We start from the raw sequence: 25220 nt of genomic DNA, 5'->3' as shown, positions 1-25220 counted from the left end.
TTCCAGACAAACTGCCGTCATAAAGTATAGTTAGCATAAGCACAAACTTCAATTCACTGAGTCAAGATGTAAGTCCTATATTAATCACTAGTTTTCCTTTAACAGGAAAAAATAATAAATTTATGATACTGAACTCAAGTCACAGCATACTAACATTTGTAATTACCTTTGTCAACTCAACTAGTATGAACTAGTCAATGTGCGTGTAATTTCAGACAGGTATGTCTCCTTTTTTTTTAACATTTTATTAGGGACTCATACAACTCTTATCACAATCCACACATACATCAATTGTGTAAAACACACCTGTACATTCTTTGCCCTCATCATTTTCAAAGCATTTGCCCTCCACTCAAGCCCTTTGCATCAAGTCCTCTTTTTTTCTCCCTCCCTCCCCGCTCCCCACTCCCTCATGAGCCCTTGATAATTTATAGATTATTATTTTGTCATATCTTTCCCTGTCCCACATTTCCCTTCACCCTCTTTTCTGTTGTCCATCCCCCAGGGAGGAGGTCACATGTAGATCCTTGTAATTGGTTCCCTCTTTCCAACCCACTCACCCTCTACTCTCCCAGTATTGCCCCTCCCACCCCTGGTCCTGAAGGTATCATCCGCCCTGGATTCCCTGTGCCTCCAGCTCCTATCTGCACCAGTGTACATCCTCTGCTCTATCCAGACTTGCAAGGTAGAATTCGGATGATAGTAGTTGGGGGGCAGACAGGTATTTCTTAGAGAAACTTTGCAAACGGTCCCTAAAACGTAACAGTGGTTTGGGGGATTAGGTCAGAGGGCAGTACTTTTCACTGGCCTTGGTAGTCGGGAAGTCCTGCTCATCAACACAGTCCCTCCTCGAACTGTGCCGGCAGGGCCTGCATGAGGGGCTGCACGGGAGAAAAACGAGGCCACCTGCCCTGTAGAGCTTGACGGCCCTGGACACCCTAGCCAGGGCTGCTAAGGGCCAGACTACTCAGCTTGATGGCCATGGGTTTTCTCTCATCAGCTTCCAGTCTCGTCCACAACAGATACATACCTTAGTGCCTCCAAGACTCTGCTTCGTCCACTGCGGACAGAGCGGGAGCTCTCGGGGGTTGAAGAGGCGCTGTTACAAGCACTCCTGGACAGGGAAGTCCGTGGCCCTGGGGGCTTCACTATTGATGTTGCAGACATTATCTCCTGCAGCTGCTTTTGGAAGGTCTGTCTCAGCTCCAGGGTCTGTGTCAGAGCTTGAAACAAACACAATTTACCACCTCAGAGGGAGGCTTCCCTCGTTTGATGTCATCTTATCCACGTGATCTGTTCTGTCTGGCTGAACATAAAGGGACTGACTGCACCTTACTATAGCCACAGCAATGTACGGAGCACTGCAGAACAAAGAGGCAGTCACTACCATGGGCTGTGTATGCAGTGGTTAGGGAGCTCCCTGCCTTATTCAGTCCCTGTCTCGTGACAGGTCTCCCACAGTCAGGGATGTACATCCCCGACCCCATCTAATAATCCTTGAAAACGCAGACACCAACCGATTTCTTGGTTTTCTTAAAGACTGAATACTGAGGCAAGTGGTAAATAAACATTTTGGGAAAAAAGAGTAGAGTTCATTAAATAGGTAAGTGATAAGGAAAAATATGGCATGGCAGGATGAGTGACGAAAGTAGGAATTATGGATCTATTAAACACAGGCTATTATATAAATACAATTTATTTACTACAGCACTATAATATATGAAAAAATTATAAACAACCTACGTACCTACTATCATCAGGGATTGGCTAAAGGAGGGCTACTCAAAGAACGACTACTATACAGATGCCCACGCTCCCCAACTGAAGAAGATCCTACAGACTCATCTCAATGTCCGAATTGATCTGTTAGACAAAAAGATCAAGATCAAGGTATAGAACGAGATGCATAAAACCAGCAAACCAGGTGCCCATGAGTCAGGCTCGCAGGGACCCCAGGTGTGTCCGAGTCGAACTGGGCTCCGCAGGGTTTCCAATGGCTGATGTTTCCGAAGTAGATCAACAGACCCTTCCTCCAAGGTGCTGCTGGACACCATCAAACCTGCAGCCTCCTCTCAACTAGCAGTCGGTACCACTCTTTGTACCACCCCGGGCGCCTCAGTGAAGGCAAAGTAAACAACAGCACAGTGTTCACTCTCAAGTATTTACAATAAAAATAGGGAAGGTCACAGTATAATCTCAAGGGACAATCCAGTCAATTGACATACACAGAAAATGGGTCCCATACAAACGCCAGGCAGATCTCCGAAATGTTTGTACCCTAATAATCTAGTCCTTCCTTGGTATAGCAGGTCTGCCTAAGATCTAGTCTGAGGCCCTAAGAAGGCGAAGTCGTCAGTCTGAAAAGAGCCCCTATCAGAGTTACACGAATTCTCGAGAACTGAAGCCAGAAAAACACACACATCAACTGTACGGTGACGTTTACGTGGAAGCACGGAGAAATAAATCATGAAAAGTTCTTCAGGACAGCGTCCCAAAGAAAGCAGCAGTTTACAAAAGGCTAAGTGACCTCCTTTGCAGAAGAGACGAGAAGCTGGAAGAGCCTAGAGCAGACCACCTACGTCAATACGCACGGGATGAATCTGTCTGTGCGGAAACAGAAGAGGACCCGCCACGAACGGCACACTAGCCACACCACACGCAGCTCAACAGCTGCAGCTCTCACACCGTGACCGACACGACCTGGCACTCACTCCGCCCTCACACAGGGCGCTTGGGGCGTGTTTCGGAGGGAAATCATCCCCTCACACAGGGCATTTGGGGCATGTTTCGGTGGGAACTCTTCCCCTCACACAAGGCATTTGGGCATGTTTTGGAGGGAAATCATCAGGCATCCCCTTTACCGTCTTGATTTGACACTTCTTTTTATTTCCTAGGCTTCTAAAATCTTTCATGGGCACCAATTCCCCTTCAGTCAGTAGCGCAGTAAGAAAGACTGCAGTGACGTGGTTAAGCTCCAGGACCCTCAGTTCTTTGGAGGTGGCTAGCGTCATGGCCAAAGCGGCGTGACCCTGATGTCTTTCATATGGAGAGATATAAAGCTTACCATTTTAATTTTTATCTGGGGATTCCATTTTCCTACAAACTTGTTGAAATCTCCTACAGTTCACAGTTTGTGTTTTACACCCTGATTTGGTGAGTAGGTCCTAGGGTCTTAAAAGATAACGAGTAGCCATCTAAGACACAACCTTTGGCCGCCGCTTCTCAGCCCAAACAAAAGCAAACGAAGGAAACCGAAGACTCTCAGAAGAAATCCGTCATTAGGCTGATACTCTACCCAACCACAGCCTCACTGATCCAAGGCCAGCGAGCTAGGTGCGTGAGGCCTGGCTACCACTCAGCACTCTCCAATAGCCGGACAGACAGGCTAAGACTGGCAAGAGCTACTCTGAACCGAAACCACCCAGATGTCACCGTCCAGCTCCCTAAATCCTCCCAACGTATTTCCATGAATAGAAAAGGTTGAGAAAGTGTAATGATGAGCATGGGATCTCAGGTCGTTCTTCAAGTCAACGCTCGAGATATATACTTAACGATACAGGAACAACCATTCCTCCATCGGCCGTCCAGATGTAACTTGTAAAAATACGCTGTCATTTGCCAACACTCACCTCCTTTCGTGTCACTCTTCTCACTTCCATCCATGGCCGCCAATTCTGTGTCACTGAGGCTCAGATTGTCCATATCCTCGTCGGCTAATGGCAAATGGCCAGGCTATGGGAGGGAAAGGAAGCACAATGTCTCAAACCAAGCCACCAGAACCAGATTTCCCAGCAACAGGCAGACACATTCAGCTCAAGGAGGAATTCAGTGTACCTCATCATTTGTTGCCGAATCAGCGGGGAGCAGTCGACTGTTAGGGAGTCTGTCATCTTGCACCGCCGCACTGATATCCAGGCTCATTTTGGGATTATAGGTATGTGGGTAAAGAGATTCAGGAAGGTGCTTGTATTCTTGGGCACACTGCAATATAATGGTATGTCTTAAGACAACAGTAAAAGAAATGTAAGCGAATAAAAGGAAGATGCTATGTAGGATCCTGACTCACCAACCCACAGTGACCTTGTAAGACAGTCGGTCTGTCCCTTGGAGTAGAGAACCTATCTCCAGCAGAGCAGCTGCTGGTCTCAGACTACGGACCCTGTGGTTGGCAGTCCAATGGCTAAGCACCTCACCACCAGGGCGGCTTCTAAGTCGAATAAGGACTACTGATACATTATGAAGTTCAGAAAACTCAAGTTCTGAAAAGTAGTTTATAATAAAAACTACCACACAGTGGACAATGAAAAGATGCTTACTTTTTTCAATGTCATGTCTACTAAATTAAACATCGAATTCTCTATCTGGGCATTTTCCAGGTCAATAATATCTCAGGGAATCTCGGGGCGTGGGGAGGAAGAAAGCATAGCTCTAAACTGTATCATTATGTTAAATTATCAAATTTTCATTCATATAACTTGCAATTAATAAAATCAATCACAGACAGTAATAGTTGGTATCCATTAGAGACTTAAGTGCTTAAGGACTAAAGATCTTAAATTTCAAATGCCAAAGAGATGAAGAGTCCATAAATAACTAAGATTTCCACACTTGTTTACATACACCAGACCTGGTTTGTTCTCTGCAAGGACGTTTTTCTGTTTTTGGTTTTTTTTCTTGTCGGCCTGCTCCGTCTCCCAGGGTGTCCGTCTGTCTGTTTTTATTGCATGCGAGGAGAAAGCTGTACTTACTTCTAAAAGCCAGTGCTCTGAAACAATGTGCACTCCCTTCTCCTTTACAGACTTATACTCCCGGTTCGTGTCATTCGGTCGTCCTTGATAGATGAAATGAGTTACTGTTTCATCAAAGCTCCACCTGAAACAGCCAAGCACAAAACAAAACCCAAATAACTACGAGGAAAAGCCACAAGAGTCGAAGAAGATCACTAATTGTTAGGTATAGAATACTTTCATTCCTCAAACTTTCACAGCTACATGAGTAAAATCAATGAAACAAGTCTTTTTGTAAAATGGTCTATGTAGATCTCTAGACATACAAACGTAGAAACATTTGAAAAAATGCTTTCTTTTCAGTTTCCAGAATGATTCCAATATCCACCGTTATCGTGCACACCTACCACTCTATGGGAACGAGCCAAGTATTTTCAGAGTGTGAAGTCAAAGCACCCATTCTGTCCAGCTGATGGAAGTCACTATTCACTATGCACTGCCCACGGCACCCAGGCTCTACTTGCACGTTAGGCCCTCAGCACTCAACAAGCCTCGAGCCTGCTTTCACATCAGGCATGTTACACATAGGAAAACTGCAGGGCCTGGTTCAACAACCTACTCACGGGGTGCTAAGTGGTAGAACCAGTTCTTAGTTATTATATTATGCTAGTACCTTGATTATCCCTAGTCAACGTTCTCTTAGCTTAAGAAATGTGAAACTATCATCCTTTAAAAGAGTCATAAAAGAAAAAAACCTCAAACCCACTGCCACTAAATTGATCCCAACTCTGAGACTCTTCACAGGGTCTGTGAGACTAAACATCTTTACGGGGCAGCCAGCTTCTCGTTTCTCCTGTGGGGCAGCTGGTGGGTTTTACTCCCTCCTCCTGCAGGTAGCAGCCCATCGCCTCCACAACACCGCCACAAGAGCCCCTAACAAAGAGCAGAGACCACTTCCAATGCTATCACCAAAACAACGGCGCGTTCCCTTTATGGACGCTTAGTATGCTTTCCATTTCCGAAATAAAAAATCTCTTCGGAACCATTTAAAGTCAGTCACATTAAGAATGATAAAAAAAAAAACCCACTTCTATAGTCAGGTGACATGGGTATCCTTAAAAATAACATTAAAAAAAACCACCTGGTCGAATTTAGTTAGCACTTCTAGTCATTGGCTCTGTTGCTTGGTGGGCCCATCAGCCTAACGATGTCATCAAGCTCATTACGAAGAGACATTTCTGCGGGGATCACCTGGTTTACTACTCAAGTCCACGGTGGCAATGCGGACACCGGGTTTGCAGCGCCCAGACCGTCAAGAACAAGCTGTCACTGTTTGTAGCTGGGCCGGAGCACATCACCTGGGGCTGGGGAAACTTTCTTTAGGGGCCATCTAGTGATAGCTTCAGCCTGGTAGGGCAGGCCTAACTGTCTCTGGAACATGTTTGCACACAAAGGCAGTGTTCCAAGTGACTTTATTTGCAAGAACACTGGCTTGACCTACAGTAGTTTGCCAATTCATGGTACAGAACAGTGTTTTCATGTAAAGTGTTACTCTTTCATAGGGGTATTTTGAAAATTTGTGGGAGTTTTTGGTTATTAAAACAGGCGTGCAGGTGTGGATGAAAGGAACTGCTATTACCATTTAGTGGGCAGGGTCTAGGGATGCCCGAAACTCCGGGGAGCAGTTATTTAATAAAAAAATTATGCCATATCCTGAACGTTTTCTAATAGTAGGTTAGACATTCACATATGTGAATGCTTATCTGCCTCAGTTTCTGTGTGTCTGCTGCATTTGAGATGATTTTACATATATGTGCCCACATCCGACTGCTCCACTCTCTCCAAAGGGCTCGGGTACTTACACACCAAATGTAAGCTTTTATTAGCGTGTACTTACTGTTTCTTCTTTGGGTCATAGAATAGCAAACGGACTTTTACTTTTTAAGATTACAAACGTAGAAAGGTGATAATAGTTATGAACTTCATTTTAGCACAAGGAATGTTACAAAAAATGTGTGAAATAAAAAGAGGATGTATTTGATGTACTAAGAAACTCTTATCTGACGTTTAACTGCTGGAAGGTAGAGGAGACTATCATCTCCTGGGGATGTAAAGCCTGTAACGGACGGATGTGGGAAATCTTCACTTCAGAATGGATCATCCCAGAACACACCAGTGCTGGAACTTCTGCATAGCAAAGGATCCTCCCGCTCATCCATTATATGCAGAAGAAGTTGATTTCAGAAAGACATATTTAATGCAAAATTAATTCAACTAAAAAGTAAAGGTCCAAAGCAGCCTTCTTATATCCCCTCTTGGGAATTGTAGCAATATTCCCTTCTTTTAAATTTCAAAAGTTGGCATCGTAAATTTTATAAAAAATCCAAGTCGTATATGAGGGGGTATATCCCCCCAAAAGCAAAACTGCCCCCAAGCTATGTATTTAAATGTTTTTTTACAAAACAACCCTATCACCTTCAAAGTACTCTCTATTATATTTAATACGTTTGTTAAATCTACGATTCCATTCCAAGAACCACTTTTCAAACTCATCTGTCTGGAAGGCTGACTGAGCACCTCCCTTGCTTTTTGTTTTATTTCCTTCACCTCTTCTATGTCATCACATCATCAAATCGCTGTCCTTTCTTGTCCCCCCTCTTCATTTGCAAACAAAAAGAAGTTGCCTAGCTCATATTATTTAACAGGCAATACAAATACAACGAAATGTCATCATAGAACAAGGAGCCCTGGCTAAAGGTGCAGTGATAAAACGCTTGCCTGTGAAACCAAAGGTTGGTGATTTGAACCCACCACCAGCTGCTCTGTGGGAGAAAGACGTGACAGCCTGCTTCCATAATGATTACAGCCTTAGAAACCAGATTCCTTTTGTGCGAACGCTTACGGATTCCAACACTGCCTTACAGAGCTGCTCTGATTAGGAATCAGCTCGACGGCAAAGGTTTGGTTTGGTTATGGATCAGCAGTTAACAATGAGGCACGATAAATTATAGAGCTGCACTATTCTGCACCAGATGCATCAAATACTGCGTTGCTTGTAGCTATTACAGATATGTTTTACTTTCATAAATCAATACTAGTTTTAATGTCTTTATAACTAGAGAGCTAACAATGTAGGACATAGCCCAGGGGAAGAGGAAGCTAGTCATGCTCTACAACCTGCCCATCACTTGGAAAACCAAACGTTGTGCTCTCTGAGTGGTTACACACAAATGATCAAGCGAGCTGGCTCTGCAGACAATGGCGCAGTAGCATTAACTCAGAACTGGCTGGAATGATCACTGACACTGACACTAAACATTTAGTCAACCAGTGTGAGGCCAGATTTGGTGAGCTATGGCTCCAAAGTAGTACAAATGACACAAACATCCTCAGAAAGATCATCTTGGTTAGGAAATGCTGCAAAAATAGGCTCTGAAAGCCCAATAAGGTAAAATCATGCTTTGCCTCACTAAGACCCAGACATATTTATGAAACTACAAACTTAAAGGCAGGGATTCTTTTTTTGTGTGCGGTAAATAAGTTAATATAGCAAAACACTCTAATTCAACAGCATCCACATGTATAATCAACAATTACTGATATCCTTCGCCAAATTATTCCACCTCTATTAACATAAACTCAAAAGCCCCTAAGCAACAATTCTTCCTCCTTCACCCATGGTAACCATGGTCAAGTTTGGTTCTCAGCAGGGATTCTTTCAGATCTTCCTCTCTAGTCATAAGAATCTCCGTTTCTAGAAGAGTGGGTGGCATGAATTACAGGCTCAAAGATTGACTGGAACCCCTAACGATTACGTGTCTGAGTGACCTGTTGTGTGAGAGGGTACTTACAAAGGTGTGATCAACCAAATGTCAAGTTCAACAGATTTTGTAGAAAATGACGCTAACAAGCAAAATAACCATTTCCCTGTAGATGTTCACAACAGCTTCGAGTTTCTCTTAGACCAGGTCACCACCAAGCAGAAATATTTGCCACTACCTGTAGTCTGCTCCTAGAGAGGCCGCGATCCCATTCAGCTCACTCTGCTTCTTACTCAGTTTTTTACTAACACAGACCACTACCTGGTCAAGTGGCTTTGAGGGGTCTTTCTACAAATGGAAAATAAAAGAAACACATAGGCCATTATTTATTTGAAATGTTTTGTGACCCAAAGCCTCCTTTGAATTAGAAGCCTAATTCTACCTTCTCTGTCAGGGCATTTTTCAGTGAAGGACTGGCGGAAAGAGCAGCGGTGTTCTGAGAGCTGTTTGCCACAGCCAGCCTCAAATTTCTGGTGATGACTTCTGAAAGTGGCGTATGCGCCTTCTTTTTCTGTTGGCTGAGATGTCCTGGAGTTTCCAAGGCTGCAAGCGCATCCTGTATGTACAGAGGGCAAAGGGAGAGGGGAAAGAAGGGATGGACACACACAAGGAAGAGACAGATAAAGGGAAGGAGGAAGGGTTAGGGAGAAGGAAGGAGGGAGCAACAATAATTGAACAACAACGTTAACCTCCTCTGGTTTTATTTCCTTTAATTGATCGTAAAAAGAATGAAATAAAATCCTCGGCAAATTGACTCAGAATAACAGGCATACATACCAAACGGTGTTTACATACAAGGGGGTTGCTAAGAGTTTGTGGGAAATGGAATTAATAGGTAATAGGGGTAATAGGGGTTTTCCATGAACTTTCTGATCCCCCCCTGTGAAGATTAAACATTTCATACAGCAAAGAAGAAATCACAAAGGAAGTGAAAAGAAACCCCAGATAAGTGAAAACAGAAGTGCAGCACACCAAACTTGCATGCGCTGTAGGAAAAGCAGTGCGCAGGTGGGATCCCCAACAGTAAGGATTTGTATGAAGATCTAAAACCAACAGCCTAGCTTCTCACACCTTAAAGAACAGAATAAAAATAAACTAAACCCAGAGCTAGCAGAGAAAAGGAAATTACAAATTAGAATGGTGATAAATGAAAGCAAACAGAAAAAATAACAGTAAACAAAACTTAAAAATTGGTTTTTTGAAAGGATTATCAAAATTAACAAACTTTATACTGATCAAGAAAAAAGAGAAGGTGAAACTAATTACAATTAGAAATAAGGGTGAGGAGCATTACTACTAGCCTCACAGAAATAAAAGAATACTAAACAACCTATGTGAAATGGACAAAGTTTCAAAATGTGCCAAGAAGAAGTAAAAGTATTTCAACAGACTTCTAAAAAGTAAAGACTGAACCAACAAGCAAAAACTTCCTAACCAAAAAGAAGTCCTCGATTTCTCTGAAAATAAACATAAAAACGTGCCATTCATTGTGAGGTCAGTATTGGACAGATACAAAAGCCAATGAAAACACAAGGAAACGATCCATCAACACCCCCCTAGGGATGCTGTGTGGGGGGGGGGGGCAAAAAGGTGAAAACAAACAAAAACCCTAGAGATGTGGCTCCAACATTAGATAATTATAGCTCAATAAAAATTGTTTTAAATAAAAAACATGTATTCCTTAAAGAAGATGACATACACGAAAGATGAACTGTAGGAGTGCAACGATGGACAATGCAACATTGTAAACACAAAACAATAAAGATACAACCACTACATAATAGATGGGAAAAAACTTCCATTAGCTCAACTGGCGCAAAAAAAAGGGTAACACCTAATAGTCCTTCATAATTAGCACTCAGTAAACCAGAAATGGAAGAGAACTTCCTTCACCTGATCAATGTATTTAGAAAAAACCCTCAGCTAAGATAATACACAAAGGAGAATGACCAAGAGCTTTCCACTAAGAGTAGGAACAAGACAAGGGCACCAAGTGTGTGCTCTGGATCCAATCTATAAACTGCAGTGTGCTTACACAGGGGGAGCGAGAGGGGGAGGGGGGCAAACTTCCACGGAGAATGGAATGAAAATAAAATGGCCTCTCCCATAGCCTTTTGGAAGCTTCCTCATATATCTGTAGCTGTCACGGAGAAAGAGACTCGGTAACATGAATCCACTTCCAAGCATCTCTTAAAAATGAAATACTACAAACATTAAAACCTTATGCAGATCTTTAAGGACTACGAAACTGTTCATGCAAGGCCTGTTTCCTATAAATTAATCTTACCTTCACATCAAAGGTCGGTTTGAAGAGCTTGTCTTTGGACAGGAATTTGGACGGTGTGTCCAGGTGCAAGGAGGGCTCCTTCTGAAGTGGCTGTCCCACGCTCGGGGGGACGGGCACCTGCCCGGTGTGCTGTGAGATCACTGCCTGGAAAGCTTTACTCTGAAACCGGTTCATATCGAGGGGGGTAACGGCCTTCTTCCTGTAGGTCTCCAGGGGAGGACCAGGAGGCTCCGGAGTAGCTGGATTTAGATTTCCACCATTTGCTACTTCCGTTCCCACCTTTTGCTCTAGGGCTTCTAGATGAAAAGAAACAAAGTGTCAGCCGCTGCTGTCTTCGAAAGAGGCACAGAAGAATTTATTCTTAATATCCAGTTTGTTTTTTAATTTTCAGGTACATTCTGAATCAGTTGTATACTGTCTAAGAGGCAAAACAGATGATATATTCAAATGTACTCAGATTAAGACCGGCACGTCACTAAGACCGGCACGTCACTACAACAAGTATCAGTAATTGGTAAAAATGGATTCAAGTTACCTCTTTTTGCTTTGCCAAAAATTACATAAATGCCATTCACATCCGTGGCAGAGTGAAAAGAAATCCAATTACCTGTATGCAGTCCACAATACAGATTACCGTATATGCTCGAGTATAAGCTGAACTGAGTATCAGTCGAGGCACCCAATTTTATCACAAAACTACATTTAAAATGTGCTGAAAAACTCAGCTTATACATGAGTATATATAGTAACAAACCGTCTAGAAACATAAGTGAGCCAAAGTCGGAAAATCTTTAAAGAAACTTAAATGCGAACCCAGCACAACCTCTGCCTCGGTCATAAAATTTCCATGATGTCAGGGTAGCAAGTAATGGCTATGAGAGTTGGTTCCCAGCTGCTGCTCAGAAATGTACCCAGGGGGTGGAGCCACCTCAAAAAATAATTACTGATTCCTTTTATCAGTGGTTGGCAAAAAGCACTGGCTGGGGTGGCTACTTGGTACCAAGTCTCACGTCAGATACTGGGAATGTATAAAGCACAAGACATACAGGTTCCCTGCCTTTAGAGACTACAGTTACCAGGCAGACGACACAAGGCAAACCAGCAGTTTAACTATGGGAGAAGAGCTGCAAGAGGAACCCTGCAGGGCAGCGATTTTCAACCTGTGGGTTGCAACCCCTTTGGGGGGGTCGAACGACCCTTTCACAGGGGTCAGCCGATTCATAACAGTAGCAAAATTGCCTTATGAAGTAGCAACAAAAATAATTTTATGGTTGGGGGGGAGGGTCACTACTCCCGGCATTAGGAAGGTTGAGAACTACTGCTATAGGGTGTGAAGAGAAAGAAATCTAAGTGGCTGGCATCAAGGCCATATTTGATGAGTCAAAGAATATGTCCGAAGGAAAGTGATACAGGTGCAAATGCCAAAGAGAAAGGGAAATGAGCAACATGAGATGGTGTGTCAATGTGAGCCACTCAGGTTTCCATCTTTAGACTTCAATCTGGAAGGCTTCTAACCTATGTTATGTACGTAAGAGTTTGTAGAGTTGACACAATTAAGCCCATGTGCTAAGTACCAGCATTCTTTGGGTACCCAGTAACATAACGCCCCACTATGGGTCAGGAACCTAGAGTGCAGAGCAGGGAGCAATGACTTTTCTAAAAATAAACACAGAAGAACAAAAATGAAATGATGAACCTTCTTTGGGTGCAATTTCTATCAGAAAATGGTCTTCCTCTGCCCTCCTTCCCGTTCGAGCCGTCTCCAACAGCCAAGCTATAGTGACCGCCGGCAGGTTCCACTTCTTTGAAGCTTCGTATTTAGAACCACTTGGCTCTTTCAATATAAGATGTGTACTGGCAAGCATGCCTTTCTTGGCATTGGATTTCCGAACAAAGTACTCTTGGACGCTGAGATTTGTATGGAAAGAAAAGCATAAGGTCTTACACATAATTAGTCAGCAAACAACAAACAGGGGATAGACTCCATGTGATTTATTGTCTTAATAAATATATCGATTTATTGTCTTTCTTTAATCAAGCTAATTCCCTTACAAATGCTTAGTCTAGGATTAAAATATATTGCTGCAATGAAGCTTTTGATAAGCACATTCAACTAGACTTTCAAAGACAGAAAGATTACTTCCTTAGTCATCATTCACCCCCTTTGTCATTTCCTTCCCTCCCATACTGGCACGGAGCGATCAGAAGTGCAAAGAAAGTGCGTAAGAACATTGGTATTTTTATCCCACTGCAATTTCTCAAAGCACGTCCACACTGTCCCTTGGCATTGGTGGGAACATTTTAAGACCCCTGTGGAAAATCTGTAGATGCTCGAGTTCTTTCTAAATCCAGAACTCTGCTGTATCTGCTAAACCACTTGTAGATTATTTATAATACCTAATGCAATGTGAATTCTAATTAAATTGCACTTGGCCCTGATTCTCAGCCTCTGAGGGATGGTTTTGCTCACTGAATTGTGCACCCCCACCCCAATATTAGCAAGCCAGTTGATTGACTCTGAAGATACAGGACCTGAGAATACAGAGCACTGAGGAAAATCTCTTGATCGCCTCACTATTTCCTAAGTACTAGTACTTTAAAGACCTGCGAAAGAGAAAGGTAAGTTCCTTGCTCAAGTTCAGGGTGCATTAAAACTCAGAAGAGAGGAACACTAACACCTGACATATAAACAGAATACATTTTCTTCTATGATCTACAGATATATTTCCTGCCCCAATCTGAAATTGTTTCTTCAAACTTTAGTTTTAGTGGAGAAATGGAATGGGAAAATCGCAATCTGGGCACTGAGAGTGCCTGAACTATAGGGCTGATAACTATTTCTAGACTTAGGGTTTGATTTCCTCTTTCAACCAAAGATATTAAAAACAGTTCTAAAATTCCTAGTAGATAGGGTTTTTTGGTTTTGTTTTTAGTATTACATTTCTACGATATTTTTCACTGCAATCAATAAATATGATTCGCATACTCTTTACTTTTTCGAAGTAACTGAGGTTTCCTATCTGGCCAAATATTCTAAGGGCAACTTAAGCCAGGGTGTCATGGGTTATTGAAAAAACAGTTCACTATCCCGGTCGACCCCTGTGAAAGGGTCATTCAACCCTCAAAGGGGTCACAACCCACAGGTTGAGAATCGCTGCTCTACTGGGTACACAGGTATTTTATCTTCAATAAAACACCCTTTACCTTCATTTATGCACTTCTCTTTTTTGGTTCAATACTTTATTTGAATTCAAACTTATTGTTTTTGTTAGGTACCATCGAGTCGGTTCTGACCCATAGCAACCTTTTGCACAGCAGAACAAAACACTGCCTGGTGGCTGTGCCATCCTCACAACTGTTCCTAAGTCTGAACCCACTGGTGCAGCCAGTGTTAGTCCATCTCCCCCAGGACCTTCCTCTCCTCCTCCGCTGCTCCACTTTACCTAACACGATGTCTTTCTCCAGGAGTGGTCTCTCCTGACAGCCCTCCTGGTAGCATTTCCTTATATGGGCACCTTTCTCCCACCCCAACCACACTTCATAAATCACTCATATGCAGGTCTCTCCCCGACCCCTGGCAAGTTTTATTGACTTATAATTCACATATCATAAAACCCAATAGTTCATGTCTCTTATTTTAAACTCAGAGTTTGGATTTGCTCTATGATCTCATCAAACGTCTTTTTTTAAATGCTAAAGTCTAGTTGTTTATTTACATTGATTGATATAACAGTTGTTCACCTGTTATATATATATGGATTTTGGAAGCAAACTTTTATATTCATTTTTCAATATAAACACTTCACATTTGCATTTAAGTCTAAAAACCAAGTTTAACGACGGATGTCAACTAACAAATCCATCGTCCATACAGCATACAGAAGGGAATAATGCTCAGACCAGCTATATTCAACAATGATTCACAAACCAGGAATAAACGAGGGTGCTTCAAAAGGTTCATGGGAAAAAAATGGATTCCTCGCCCCCCCCACCTCCCATCACACACCCCCCTTTTTGAAGCCCCTGTCGTGATGAGCACGACAGTAGAACATTAATGAATAGTCCTAATACATTCCCAGACATTTCTCTAGCAGTAGCCTCCCCTTGACCACTGAACTACCACGGAGATGCACCACACACTATCCATAATAAAGATGCCCAGTCAAATTCTCACTCGAATACTCTCAAGTCAGTCAAAACAAATCCAGAGGCACTGAGACAGCAGTACATGAACACATTACATACCTTGCTCCAAGGCGATTTGCTAAGAATGTCAAAGAATCTTTTTCTGCTCCAACACACTGGCTAAATGAAATAACACAATCTTCTAAAGGAGTTGCTCCTGCCATGATTGGGACTGGCACATAGAGAGGATTTGACTTTGGATCAAATAAAGTCTGGTAGTCTATACAACTAACCTTTGAAAACAAGAGACACATAAGAGAAAACTTGAAACAAGCAATGAGATTCTGACCGCTCACGTATAGTAATTTTTAATTTACATGAAAAGCAATTCCAGAAACTTGTTTAATTACTCGTAATGCATTTCAAATTTTACACTTCAAGTAACTAGAGACATTAATTCATTATATGCAGATAGTAAAACCATATTTAATACTTGTCACTGCTTTGTGCTTTAACTCTTGCCAACGTACTAGTTTAGATATTCTTTCCTTCTTATTTTTATGGAAAGTCAACACTGAACTCACCAGTGATAAGCTGACAAGAGACAATGCAAAGGAGCATGTCAAGTGTTAAGTGCGAGGAAACAGGGAGACTGAAACGACGAGGCGGCAGGAGCAGCCTCCTGCGGGGACGGCTGCCGCGGCGCTCGGGCCCATCACTCTCCCCCAGGATCAGGACGGACAACATTCGGATGGGTTCCCATTCTAACTCCGGATAACGCAGAAACCCAAATACCTAAGAGGTGCACAGGAGCCCGGGTGGCGCAGATGGGCTTTCCATCCACAGAGTTACCGTCTCCGAAGTCCGCGGGGACAGTTCTACCCTGTCTGCAGGGTGGCTAAGAGTCGACATGGACTCGATGGCAGTGAGGGAGTGAGGGAGTGAAGAAGCAAACACCAGTACTTTAGGCACTCGGATCACCTTCAATAGAATCATTCAACCGCTGCCACGTTTCCTTACCAGCCACGTATTTGTCACCACCTCGCCCACCGTGGCCTCCACATCACACCCTAGCAGAGGAACCACAGCATAATCGGCAACGGTTCTGCTCTGAAGGGAAATAATTCTTCCAGCATTTTCTCTTATGATGCTTTCCACGTTAAACTCATTTTCTTTGCTAAAACCCATAATGAGGAAACTCTTGTGGTTAAACAAGCCTTCTTCAGCCAGTATAACAGTGTCAGTGAGGCAATGACTGGCAGAAGGTTGGTTTTCTTCTTGCAGAGAAATATGAGTAGAATCATTAAGGGACACAACTTCAGACTTCTCAGCCTCAACTGGAAGAGAGAGAAAAATTTTCAAATAAGAGGTGACTTACAAAGTTTATTTCTTAGCAAGGATATCACTGTAACTTGGATTCTGCACATCGTGGCCACATTTAAAAATCCAAAGCTTTAAATGAAGAAAACATGAGTCCACCCCATCTTACGGTTGCCAAGTGTCAGCAGGCTCCATTCAGTGGACCACCAAGAGCACTCATGTTGCTGTTCTACGATTGTCTAGTACCCCAGTGAGGGTAAGGAGCTGGAAGCAAGGACAGCACTGTGAACTCCACGGGTCAAGAGCAGTGAGAAAATGCCACTAAAGGAAACCAGAAGTAACTGTGGAAATGAATTAGAAAACAATCAAATCCAAACCAAACGCACTGCCAGTCTAGCAAGCCGACAGGGCAGGGTCGAATGCCTCGGTGGGCCTGAGATGGTAAACCTTGACCGGAGCAGTCTCTCTCCTTGTAATGAGCAGCCCAACGTGTAACCCACTATGCCACCAGAGCAAGCGAATTAAAATTACTTCTATTTTTAAATGCTATTACCTATAATTCTAAATATGCTCATAATCAAACAGTAGCTACTCAGTGCCTATATGTAGTTCTCCAAAAACAACTCATCCAGAATCTACGTGAGGGGCGGGAACCTTTTTCTGCCAAGGACCATTTGAATATTGATAACATCATTTGCAGGCCATGCTGGTCAAACTTTAATTATTGCACCCCTAATGTGAAGGCTGAAAAGGACTACTCTTTGGTGAGGAGTGTGATTTTAGCTGGTATTGATTATTTAGGCCTTATACATCCCATACCTGCTTTAAGCAAATTGTCTAAATCTGTTTCCAATGTGGTAGATACTGTCCCCTGGGGGGCACAGGAGTGCTCCAGGGCTTGCTGCCAAAGCACACACCTACATTTTATCCTGGATTCTGTACGGGCTATACAACAAACATTTTGAATTGCCTGGGGGGCACCGAATGAGTTTTGTTTTTTTTTCCTGAAAGAGGACAGTAGGCCAAATACATTTTTGGATAACCTTGGCTGACAGTAGAAAAATGTACCGCTGTCTCAACTACAGGTGCCACTCACAAATGCATTGTCCTTTCTATACCTATTCTATAACCCGAATAACAGGAGGGAGCTTCCAAGTTCACACAAAACTCTAGTATCTTTCATTTCTATTGTCCCATGAACTTTTTGAAGTCCAATAAGGTATAGTGCTGAATAAGATCATCATATATGGAGAAAGCAAATAGTTGTTAAAAAGACAAGAGAGAAATAAAGACAAAATGGAAGAGACTCTAAAACTTGCTCTTGAACAGAGTAGCTAAAGCAAGTGGAAGAAATGATGAAGTTACAGAAGACCAAAGGCTAAATTCAAAACAAGAAAAAAAATCAACTTTTAAAGACTAGGCAATTAAAAATATCACCTAGCCTCAATTCAAAGCTAATTTTCAAGAAAGTCATATCCATCAGTATATAAATGAATGAGTGGCCATAAAATGATTGTGTCTATGTGTGTACAATTATGTCGTACAACTACCTTTGAAATGGCAGGATATAAAAAAACATCTATCTGCTTCAAAGGAAAAAAAAGAATAAGAAATGATGAAGTAAAAGAGCTGAAAGAGTCAAAGGACAGCTCAAGACAAGTAAAGCATTATAATAAAATGTGCAAAGCCTTAAGAGTCAAAACCCAAAGGGAAGAGCAAGCTCAGCATATCTCAAGTTGAAAGAACTGAAGAAAAAAGTCGACAAGTTGCAATATTGGGAGATTCCCGGGGCAAAATGTTGCACGATGTAGGAAACATCAAAAGCAGATAAAAGAAACACAAGCTTGGCCAACGACTGAAACTACTGCAGGAAGAGGTCCAAGCTGCATTAAAGGCACAGCTTCCAAATAAGCTTCCAGGAACTGATGGAGTAACGACTGAAAGGGTTCCACAAACCAAGACAGCAATGGGAAGTGCTCACTCATCTATGCCATGAAATCTGGAAGCGAGCTCCCTGGCAACCAACTGAAAGATCCACACGTACGCCTGTTCCTAAGGGAGGTGACCCAACAGAATGCAAAAATTATCTAATAGTATCATTCATATCAGATACAAGTACAATTTTGTTAAAGATGATTTAAAATTGATGTTGCAGCAGTACATCAATACAGACCTGATAGAAACTCAAGCCAGATTCAGAAGACATGGAACAAGGGATGTAATTCCTGGTATCAGAGGAGTCTTGACTGAAAGCAAATAGTATCAGCAAGATGTTTACTTGTGTTGTTGTTTTTTTTGGACTGTGTAAACATTCATTCTCTGTAGATCCGAACAATACATGACACTTCAAAGAATGGGAACATTCCATTGTTCTCATGTGCAACCTGTACACGGGCCAAGCGGCAGTCATTTAAATAGGTCAAGGGGATACTAAATGGTTTAAAAATCAAAAAAAGTGTACATCAGGGTTTATCTCTTCCCCATAGTTGTTCAATTATATACTCAGCAAATAATCTAAGAAGCTGTGGTATCAGGATTGGAGGAAGGTTCATTAACAATCTCCAATATGTAGATGATAAAGACACACTTGCTTAAAGCCAAGAAGGCCTCAACCATTTATTGATGACGATCAAAGGCTATAATCTGCACAATGTGTTACAAGTTAAAGAAAACAAGAATCCACACACCTGGGTCATGATAAATGGAGAAAATATTGAAGTTGTCTAAGAGTTCCCTGTATTTGGATCCACAATCAATGCGCATGGCAGCAGCAGTAAAGAAATCAAACCATCACGGTAGACTCTACTTAACTCATAGAAAGTCCACTGTTTATTCCTTCATTTCCTCAGCTTCAGCTTGAATAATAAAGCCCGACTGGGGTACTGGTATGTGGTTGGCTGCTAACTGTAAGGTTGGCTGTTGGAGCCCACCTTGCAAGTCTATGAGACAAAAGACCTGCTCATCTGCTCCTGTAAAAACAGACTCGATCTATTCTGTAACGTAAGATCACGAGCGGTCCCAATGGCACCCACTACCAGTATTTCTAGAAGTAGATCACCAAGCCTACATTCACAGCACTACCAGGAAGGTTCCGAATATCAGCCTTTAAAGTTAAGGGGGGCTGGGCTGGAGGGGTGGTATGTGTGTGAATCATTTGTACCACCCAGAGATCAAAAGCAACCCTTAATTTGGAGGCCCCTAAAGACAATGACAATACTAGACAGTAAAATCACCTAAGTTTAGCATGTTAAGTGTGTGAAAATAGGGTTAGTGGTTAATGATCAAAAATAGTTTTTGTGTTATTATGTTAGACAGGGTTCTCTAGAGAGATAAAACTAGGCTGCTGATCATTTATATATATATTTATATTTATATTTATAAAGATATATAACACAAGAAATTAACAGTTAAATTATAAACAGATTGATATATAATACAATAAATGAACAGTTAAATGATAAAGCAGTACAAATGGCTCAGTGTGACTCACTCCCGTGAGAGAGTTGTAAGACACTAGCAGTCCTTCAAGTCTTGAAGGACTGTAGAGAGAGAGCTAGGCTATCGCAGCACAGGCAGCAAACAGCAAGGCAGGTCACCAACAGTCAGTCCTCAGCTCCGGAGATGTAAATTTCATTCGGGTGGGCTTAAAGGGACCTCAACTTACAGCGACACAGTCCACAGGCTAGGTGTCCCACAGGGAGTGTGTCCTTTAAATTGAGGCACAGAACAAGCAAGGCAGCTGCACACTGGTCCGATGATTAAAGAGACAAGAATGGCGAGGCTCACCGAGCCACTTATCTCTCCGCCCTTCAATTAATCCCACTTGTGTTTATAGGCCAGGCTGGCACAATAAACTATCTCAGTTATTAAAGTGAAAGATAGAAATGCTGATTAATCATAGATTTTAAGTTATGATGTATGTTAAGGGTTCACTGGGTGGTCACCAGGAATGAAGAGTATGGATAACTTACAGACAGACAGAAGGGTATACTTCAGGACCAGTGCTGAGTGGGGATACCGGGAGGGTGGAGGGAGGGAGGGGTGAAAAGGGGGAACCGATTACAAGGAACTACATATAACCTCCTCCCTGGGGGACGGACAACAGAAAAGTGGGTGAAGGGAGATGTCGACAGTGCAAGGTATGACAAAATAATAACATAAATTATCAAAGGCTCATGAGGGAGAGGAGAACGGGGAGGGCAGGGAAAAAACGAGGAGCTGATGCCAGGGGCTTAAGTGGAGAGCAAATGTTTTGAGAATGATGAGGGCAATGAATGTACAAATGTGCTTTACATAATTGATGTATGTATGGATTGTGATAAGAGTTGTATGAGCCCCTAATAAAACGATTTTTAAAAAAACAGACAGAAGAGTATAGAGTTTGGAATGGGACGAAGAAGACTCAATTTATACTGAAGGCAAATATGTTAGGAAAAAATATATATCAGTATAAACATTAACCCAAATAAGGTAGGAATACCTCTATTAGCATTATACACATGGGTTTTAAGTGAAAAGCTCACTAAGAAGCTGAGAAGCACCGCATCATTAAACATCAACATAGACATGAAACTAAATGTGGGACAACTGCATGGCAAGACTATCACAGCTATCATCACAGTGGAGGAATATAGCACATTTCTCCTTAATTCATCAACCGACGGTGTAAAACTTGAATCTCACAGACAAGGGCAAGTCAAAAAGTATTGGTACAAAATAACAGACACCTTTATTAAACAAAAATATCAAAACATGTAGCTGCTGCTTCTTAATATAGCATACTTTGGTCTCTACACTGCTAAAATGGGGTTTCCATCTTATTAACCTATTACCACAAGAATTACGAGCTGAAACATAACAACAGTTCTTATAACATGGCTCATCTTAATGCTGGTCCTCCTGAAGAGATCACTGAAGATGTGGTGCTATAGCAAAGTGTGGTGAAGACACCAGATGGGGCCTTACTAGCACAGAGAACAGTGTCTGGGGTCTTACAGGCTTGTCTTAAAATAAGCAGCCATCTAAGTAGGCGTCAATGTAGGAGGCAGAAGGCTGGTCCAGATGTTTCTTGGTGGGTGACCAATTAGTCCCCTGTGCCTCTGTGACCTTGCAGCTAAAAACATTGTGATATAACTCAGTTATTTAAGACCTCTTTAAGAGTCTTTTGAATCTTGTATATCAGTATGCTTATCTTAGAACATAGTGCTTTTATTATTCAAATATTAAGAAAGTGTGACTAGTGAAGTAACAGTTGCATAGATAAGAGTTTAGGAATGTTTTTTAAAAGCTAGGTCTTTGATGTTTGTTTTGCAATCATTCCCTTGTATAAAAACCAAGCTTTGAATATACTGGTTGCTTCAGTCCATCAGACTGTTGTCCTCCCAATCCCATGCTTTGTACATGTCTCTTTCTTTTCCTTTCATCCGCACGCCTCATTTCTGATGCAGCTTGATGCAGGATAGTTGGTCCTATCACCAGCAAATTAAGTCTACATGGAAGGAAGACACAAGCTGGGTGATTGTATTCTAAGTAACAAAACCAAAATCCGAAGGAAGGGATAGTATCAGAGCTTAAATTGTGAACACCTGGTTTGCAGAAGGCTGTGGAAAATTGTGAAAGTCCAAATCCGTCGATAGGATCCTTACACAGATTAGGCCTCTAGTGACCACAGCCGGGGCATGTGAACAGCCTTGCTTTCAGAGAGCACTGTACTCAATTACGGCAGACGGAGTTAGGTTAAAATGTAGTATCATTTGATCTCCCTTTTGATCCATTCTAAAGTTGTCTCAGTATTAATATTTTCTGCTTTCTTTTCTTAGGTTTTTCTGTTTTGTCAAGTCATGATTGTTGGTCTTGTTTGCAAATTTCTTATTTTTTTAACTGTAGTAGGAAAGAATGGGCCACCTCAGTAGTCCATGAGGCTAAAGTCATTAATATCTCACAATTACTTTAGCAAACCTGGTTCCCCTTGCTCCTATTTGTATTTTTTATGATTTTTTGTATAAAAAATCTAGGATAGGTTGATATATAGAGAGTAACTAGATTACCGTATACACTCTAATATAAATCAACCCAAACATCAGCCGAGGCACCTAATTTTACCATCAAAACTGCACTGAAAAATGTGCTGAAACCTCAGCTTATACGCGCACATATAAGGTAATAATGACTTAGGGGCATGGCCGGGGAGGGGGGCGAGCTAACAGTGAGTACATGAAGGACATGTTCTGAGATGGATTGTGGTGATGATTGCACAACTTTTCTTAATGGAATGATTAAATAGTATAATATGTTACGTATATGGCAACACAACTACCGTATTTTTGAAAAAAAGAAATTTGGGCTCTTGGATTGACATCACATTAAAATGTAGTTTCGATAGCAGCCAACAGCCTCAAATTGTGTTCCTTTTTAATATTTTCTTAGTTTAGGAAACAAAAAGTCTGAAGGGGCAAGATCATTTAACTGTAGGGTGGACAGGGTAATAAGGTTTTTCAAGGAAACGAGACCAACATAGTCCTTGCTATCCAGGTACTGTCATGAAGGAGGAAAATCGTGCAATTTTCCAGGCCCTATTCTCAGCAATGCTGTTTCCAATTTTTTGTAAACATCTAGCCATAATAAAGTCCATGTGATCACCCTGTATCCTGTCGAGAAAATCTGTCAAGATTACTTTTTGAGTCACAGAGAACAGACGCCCTGACTCTATGCCGACACATCAGTCATGAATTCAAGTGGCCCAGCAGAGCCCCTCTCAAGTCGCTTTCTGATGTCAGCTTTTTTAGAAGACTCCCTAACAAGACCAGAAAACTTGTCTGCAGCCACCCACTAACCTGAGACAGGATCAAACACAGTTGTTCATAAGGCTTGTATGAACTAACAGAGGTCCTCAAAACTACGGCCCGCGGGGCACATATGGTCCGCTGAGGACATTTACCTGGCCTGCCGGGTGTTTCTGCCCCGTTTGTGTTTTTACTTCAAAATGAGATAGGTGCAGTGTGCATAGGAATCTGTTCAGAGTTTTTTCTATGAACTGGCCCCTGTTTAAAAAGTGTGAGGACCCTTGAACTAGAATGCCTGTAGCAGTGTTTTTTACTTAACTCATTCATATATAGGACTCTCCACATAATCAAAGGGCTCAAGGGGGCTTCAGAAGGTCATAGGCAAATCCATTATCTTTTAATTTTCTCATGAACTTTTTGAAGCCCTTGTGTTTATCTTTTCTCATTTACCTAGGAACATTTATGAATACTATGTCCTAAATATCTCATAGATCAAAACAGATGTAATAAAATTAGGACATACTTGGGGGAAACAATAAAAATGCTATATAACTTTGTACAATGCAACTAACTAAATTAGTACTTTCATGGAAATCTCTACATAAAAATACCTTGATAAGAAAACAATGTAGATAGGACAGAGGCTGTACACTGGTACATATGAGGGCTGGAGGTACAGGGAATCCAGGGTGGATGATACCTTCAGGACCAAGGGTGTGAGGGACGATGCTGGGAGAGTGGAGGGTGAGTGGGTTGGAAAGGGGGAACTGATTACAAGGATCCACATGTGACCTCTTCCCTGGGAGAGGGACAGCAGAGAAGGGGGGAAGGGAGACTCCGGATAGGGCAAGATATGACAAAATAACGAGGTATAAATTACCAAGGGCACATGAGGGAGGGGGGAAAGGGGAGGGAGGGGAAAAAAAAAGAGGACCTGATGCAAGGCGCTTAAGTGGAGAGCAAATGCCTTGAGAATGATTGGGGCAGGGAATGTATGGATGTGCTTTATACAATTGATGTATGTACATGTATGGATGGTGATAAGAGTTGTATGAGTCCCTAATAAAATGTAAAAAAAGAGGAGAAAAAAATGACTAGGGCAAAGACTGTACAGATGTGCTTTATACAATTGATGTATGTATATGTATGAACTGTGATAAGAATTGTATGAGCCCCTAATAAATTGTTAAAATTAAAAAAAAGAAAACAATGTAATAATCATGAGTTAAGAATTACAGAAAAAAATAATAGAGTAAATTAATGGAAACAAGCCAGAAAGCAAATGCTCATGTTATCCCAAAATCAAACACAAGTTGAACAACGACTAGAAACACAACAGATTAAAGTGTAATTAAAAAGGAGAGATTAGAGGGTTCAGTCTTGCCAGTTCTCTCTCTCTCTTTCTCTACACACACACACACACACACACACACACACACACACACACTCACTCACTCACTCACTCACTCACACACTCACTCACTCTTATAGGAGTAAAAGTGAGTTTAACTAAAGATATAGACATTTTGGAAGGAATCACATTGGTAAATATTGGGTACTAAGACACTTCTCTAAAATTGCAAATACAAATCAATTATTATTTGGAATCCTGGTGGCGTAATGGGTTATACATTGGGTTGCCAACCACCATGCTGCAGTTCAAAGTCACCAGCCACTCCCATGGGGACAAATGAGACTTCTGACTCCCATAAAGAGTTACAGTCTCAGAAATTCACAGGGGCAAGTCCCTGTCACATAGGGTCGCTATGAGCTGGAACCATCTGAATGGCAGTGAGCTTGGTTTGAAGAATCAAGTATTTCTTACCTCCTGTTGGGTCATTGTGCACATATTGAGAGAGTAGATCTTCATCCGCTTGCTCATGCTTTTCATTTGGTGGAAAGTCTTTAGAAAAGCTGCTGCTATTCTTTTTCAAGAGCAGTGTTTTCGTTTCAGGTTGATCTGAAACTGGAATTTCCACTGGCTGGTAGTTAGCATGAATGTAAGGTTCTTCAGGAAGCATATAACCGTTATTAAAACATTCTAGCAACCACTTTGCTCCCACTACATGAGGCCTACGAAAACAGTACATAGTTATATATTAGTTTAGGATATGCAGTTTCCAGGATTGCATGCAGTTTCCAGAATTGCATGGATACG

General features: G+C 41.9%; 1 protein-coding gene and 1 pseudogene across 3 annotated transcripts in view; both read right to left on the bottom strand.

Annotated features, from left to right (window-relative positions):
- TOPBP1 (DNA topoisomerase II binding protein 1) overlaps positions 1–25220 on the bottom strand; it is a 54168-nt gene that overhangs the window by 15060 nt on the left and 13888 nt on the right. For all 3 annotated transcript variants that reach the window (XM_075546911.1, XM_075546910.1, XM_075546912.1), the window contains exons 10-20: positions 24888–25135; positions 15981–16297; positions 15081–15253; positions 12532–12743; positions 10836–11131; positions 8931–9104; positions 8727–8836; positions 4749–4872; positions 3835–3981; positions 3630–3732; positions 1031–1223 (exon numbers count right to left, since the gene is read on the bottom strand). In XM_075546911.1, the coding sequence (XP_075403026.1) occupies positions 1031–1223; positions 3630–3732; positions 3835–3981; positions 4749–4872; positions 8727–8836; positions 8931–9104; positions 10836–11131; positions 12532–12743; positions 15081–15253; positions 15981–16297; positions 24888–25135 (2097 nt within the window). The remainder of the gene's footprint in view (positions 1–1030; positions 1224–3629; positions 3733–3834; positions 3982–4748; positions 4873–8726; positions 8837–8930; positions 9105–10835; positions 11132–12531; positions 12744–15080; positions 15254–15980; positions 16298–24887; positions 25136–25220) is intronic.
- Positions 22159–22283, bottom strand: LOC142447597 (small nucleolar RNA SNORA66; annotated as a pseudogene).

The sequence above is a fragment of the Tenrec ecaudatus genome, chromosome 4, assembly GCF_050624435.1.
Source record: "Tenrec ecaudatus isolate mTenEca1 chromosome 4, mTenEca1.hap1, whole genome shotgun sequence".
Taxonomy (NCBI): Eukaryota; Metazoa; Chordata; class Mammalia; order Afrosoricida; family Tenrecidae; genus Tenrec; species Tenrec ecaudatus.
The sequence above is the reverse complement of the archived record's forward strand: the minus strand, read 5'-3'. Positions and strand labels throughout refer to the sequence as shown.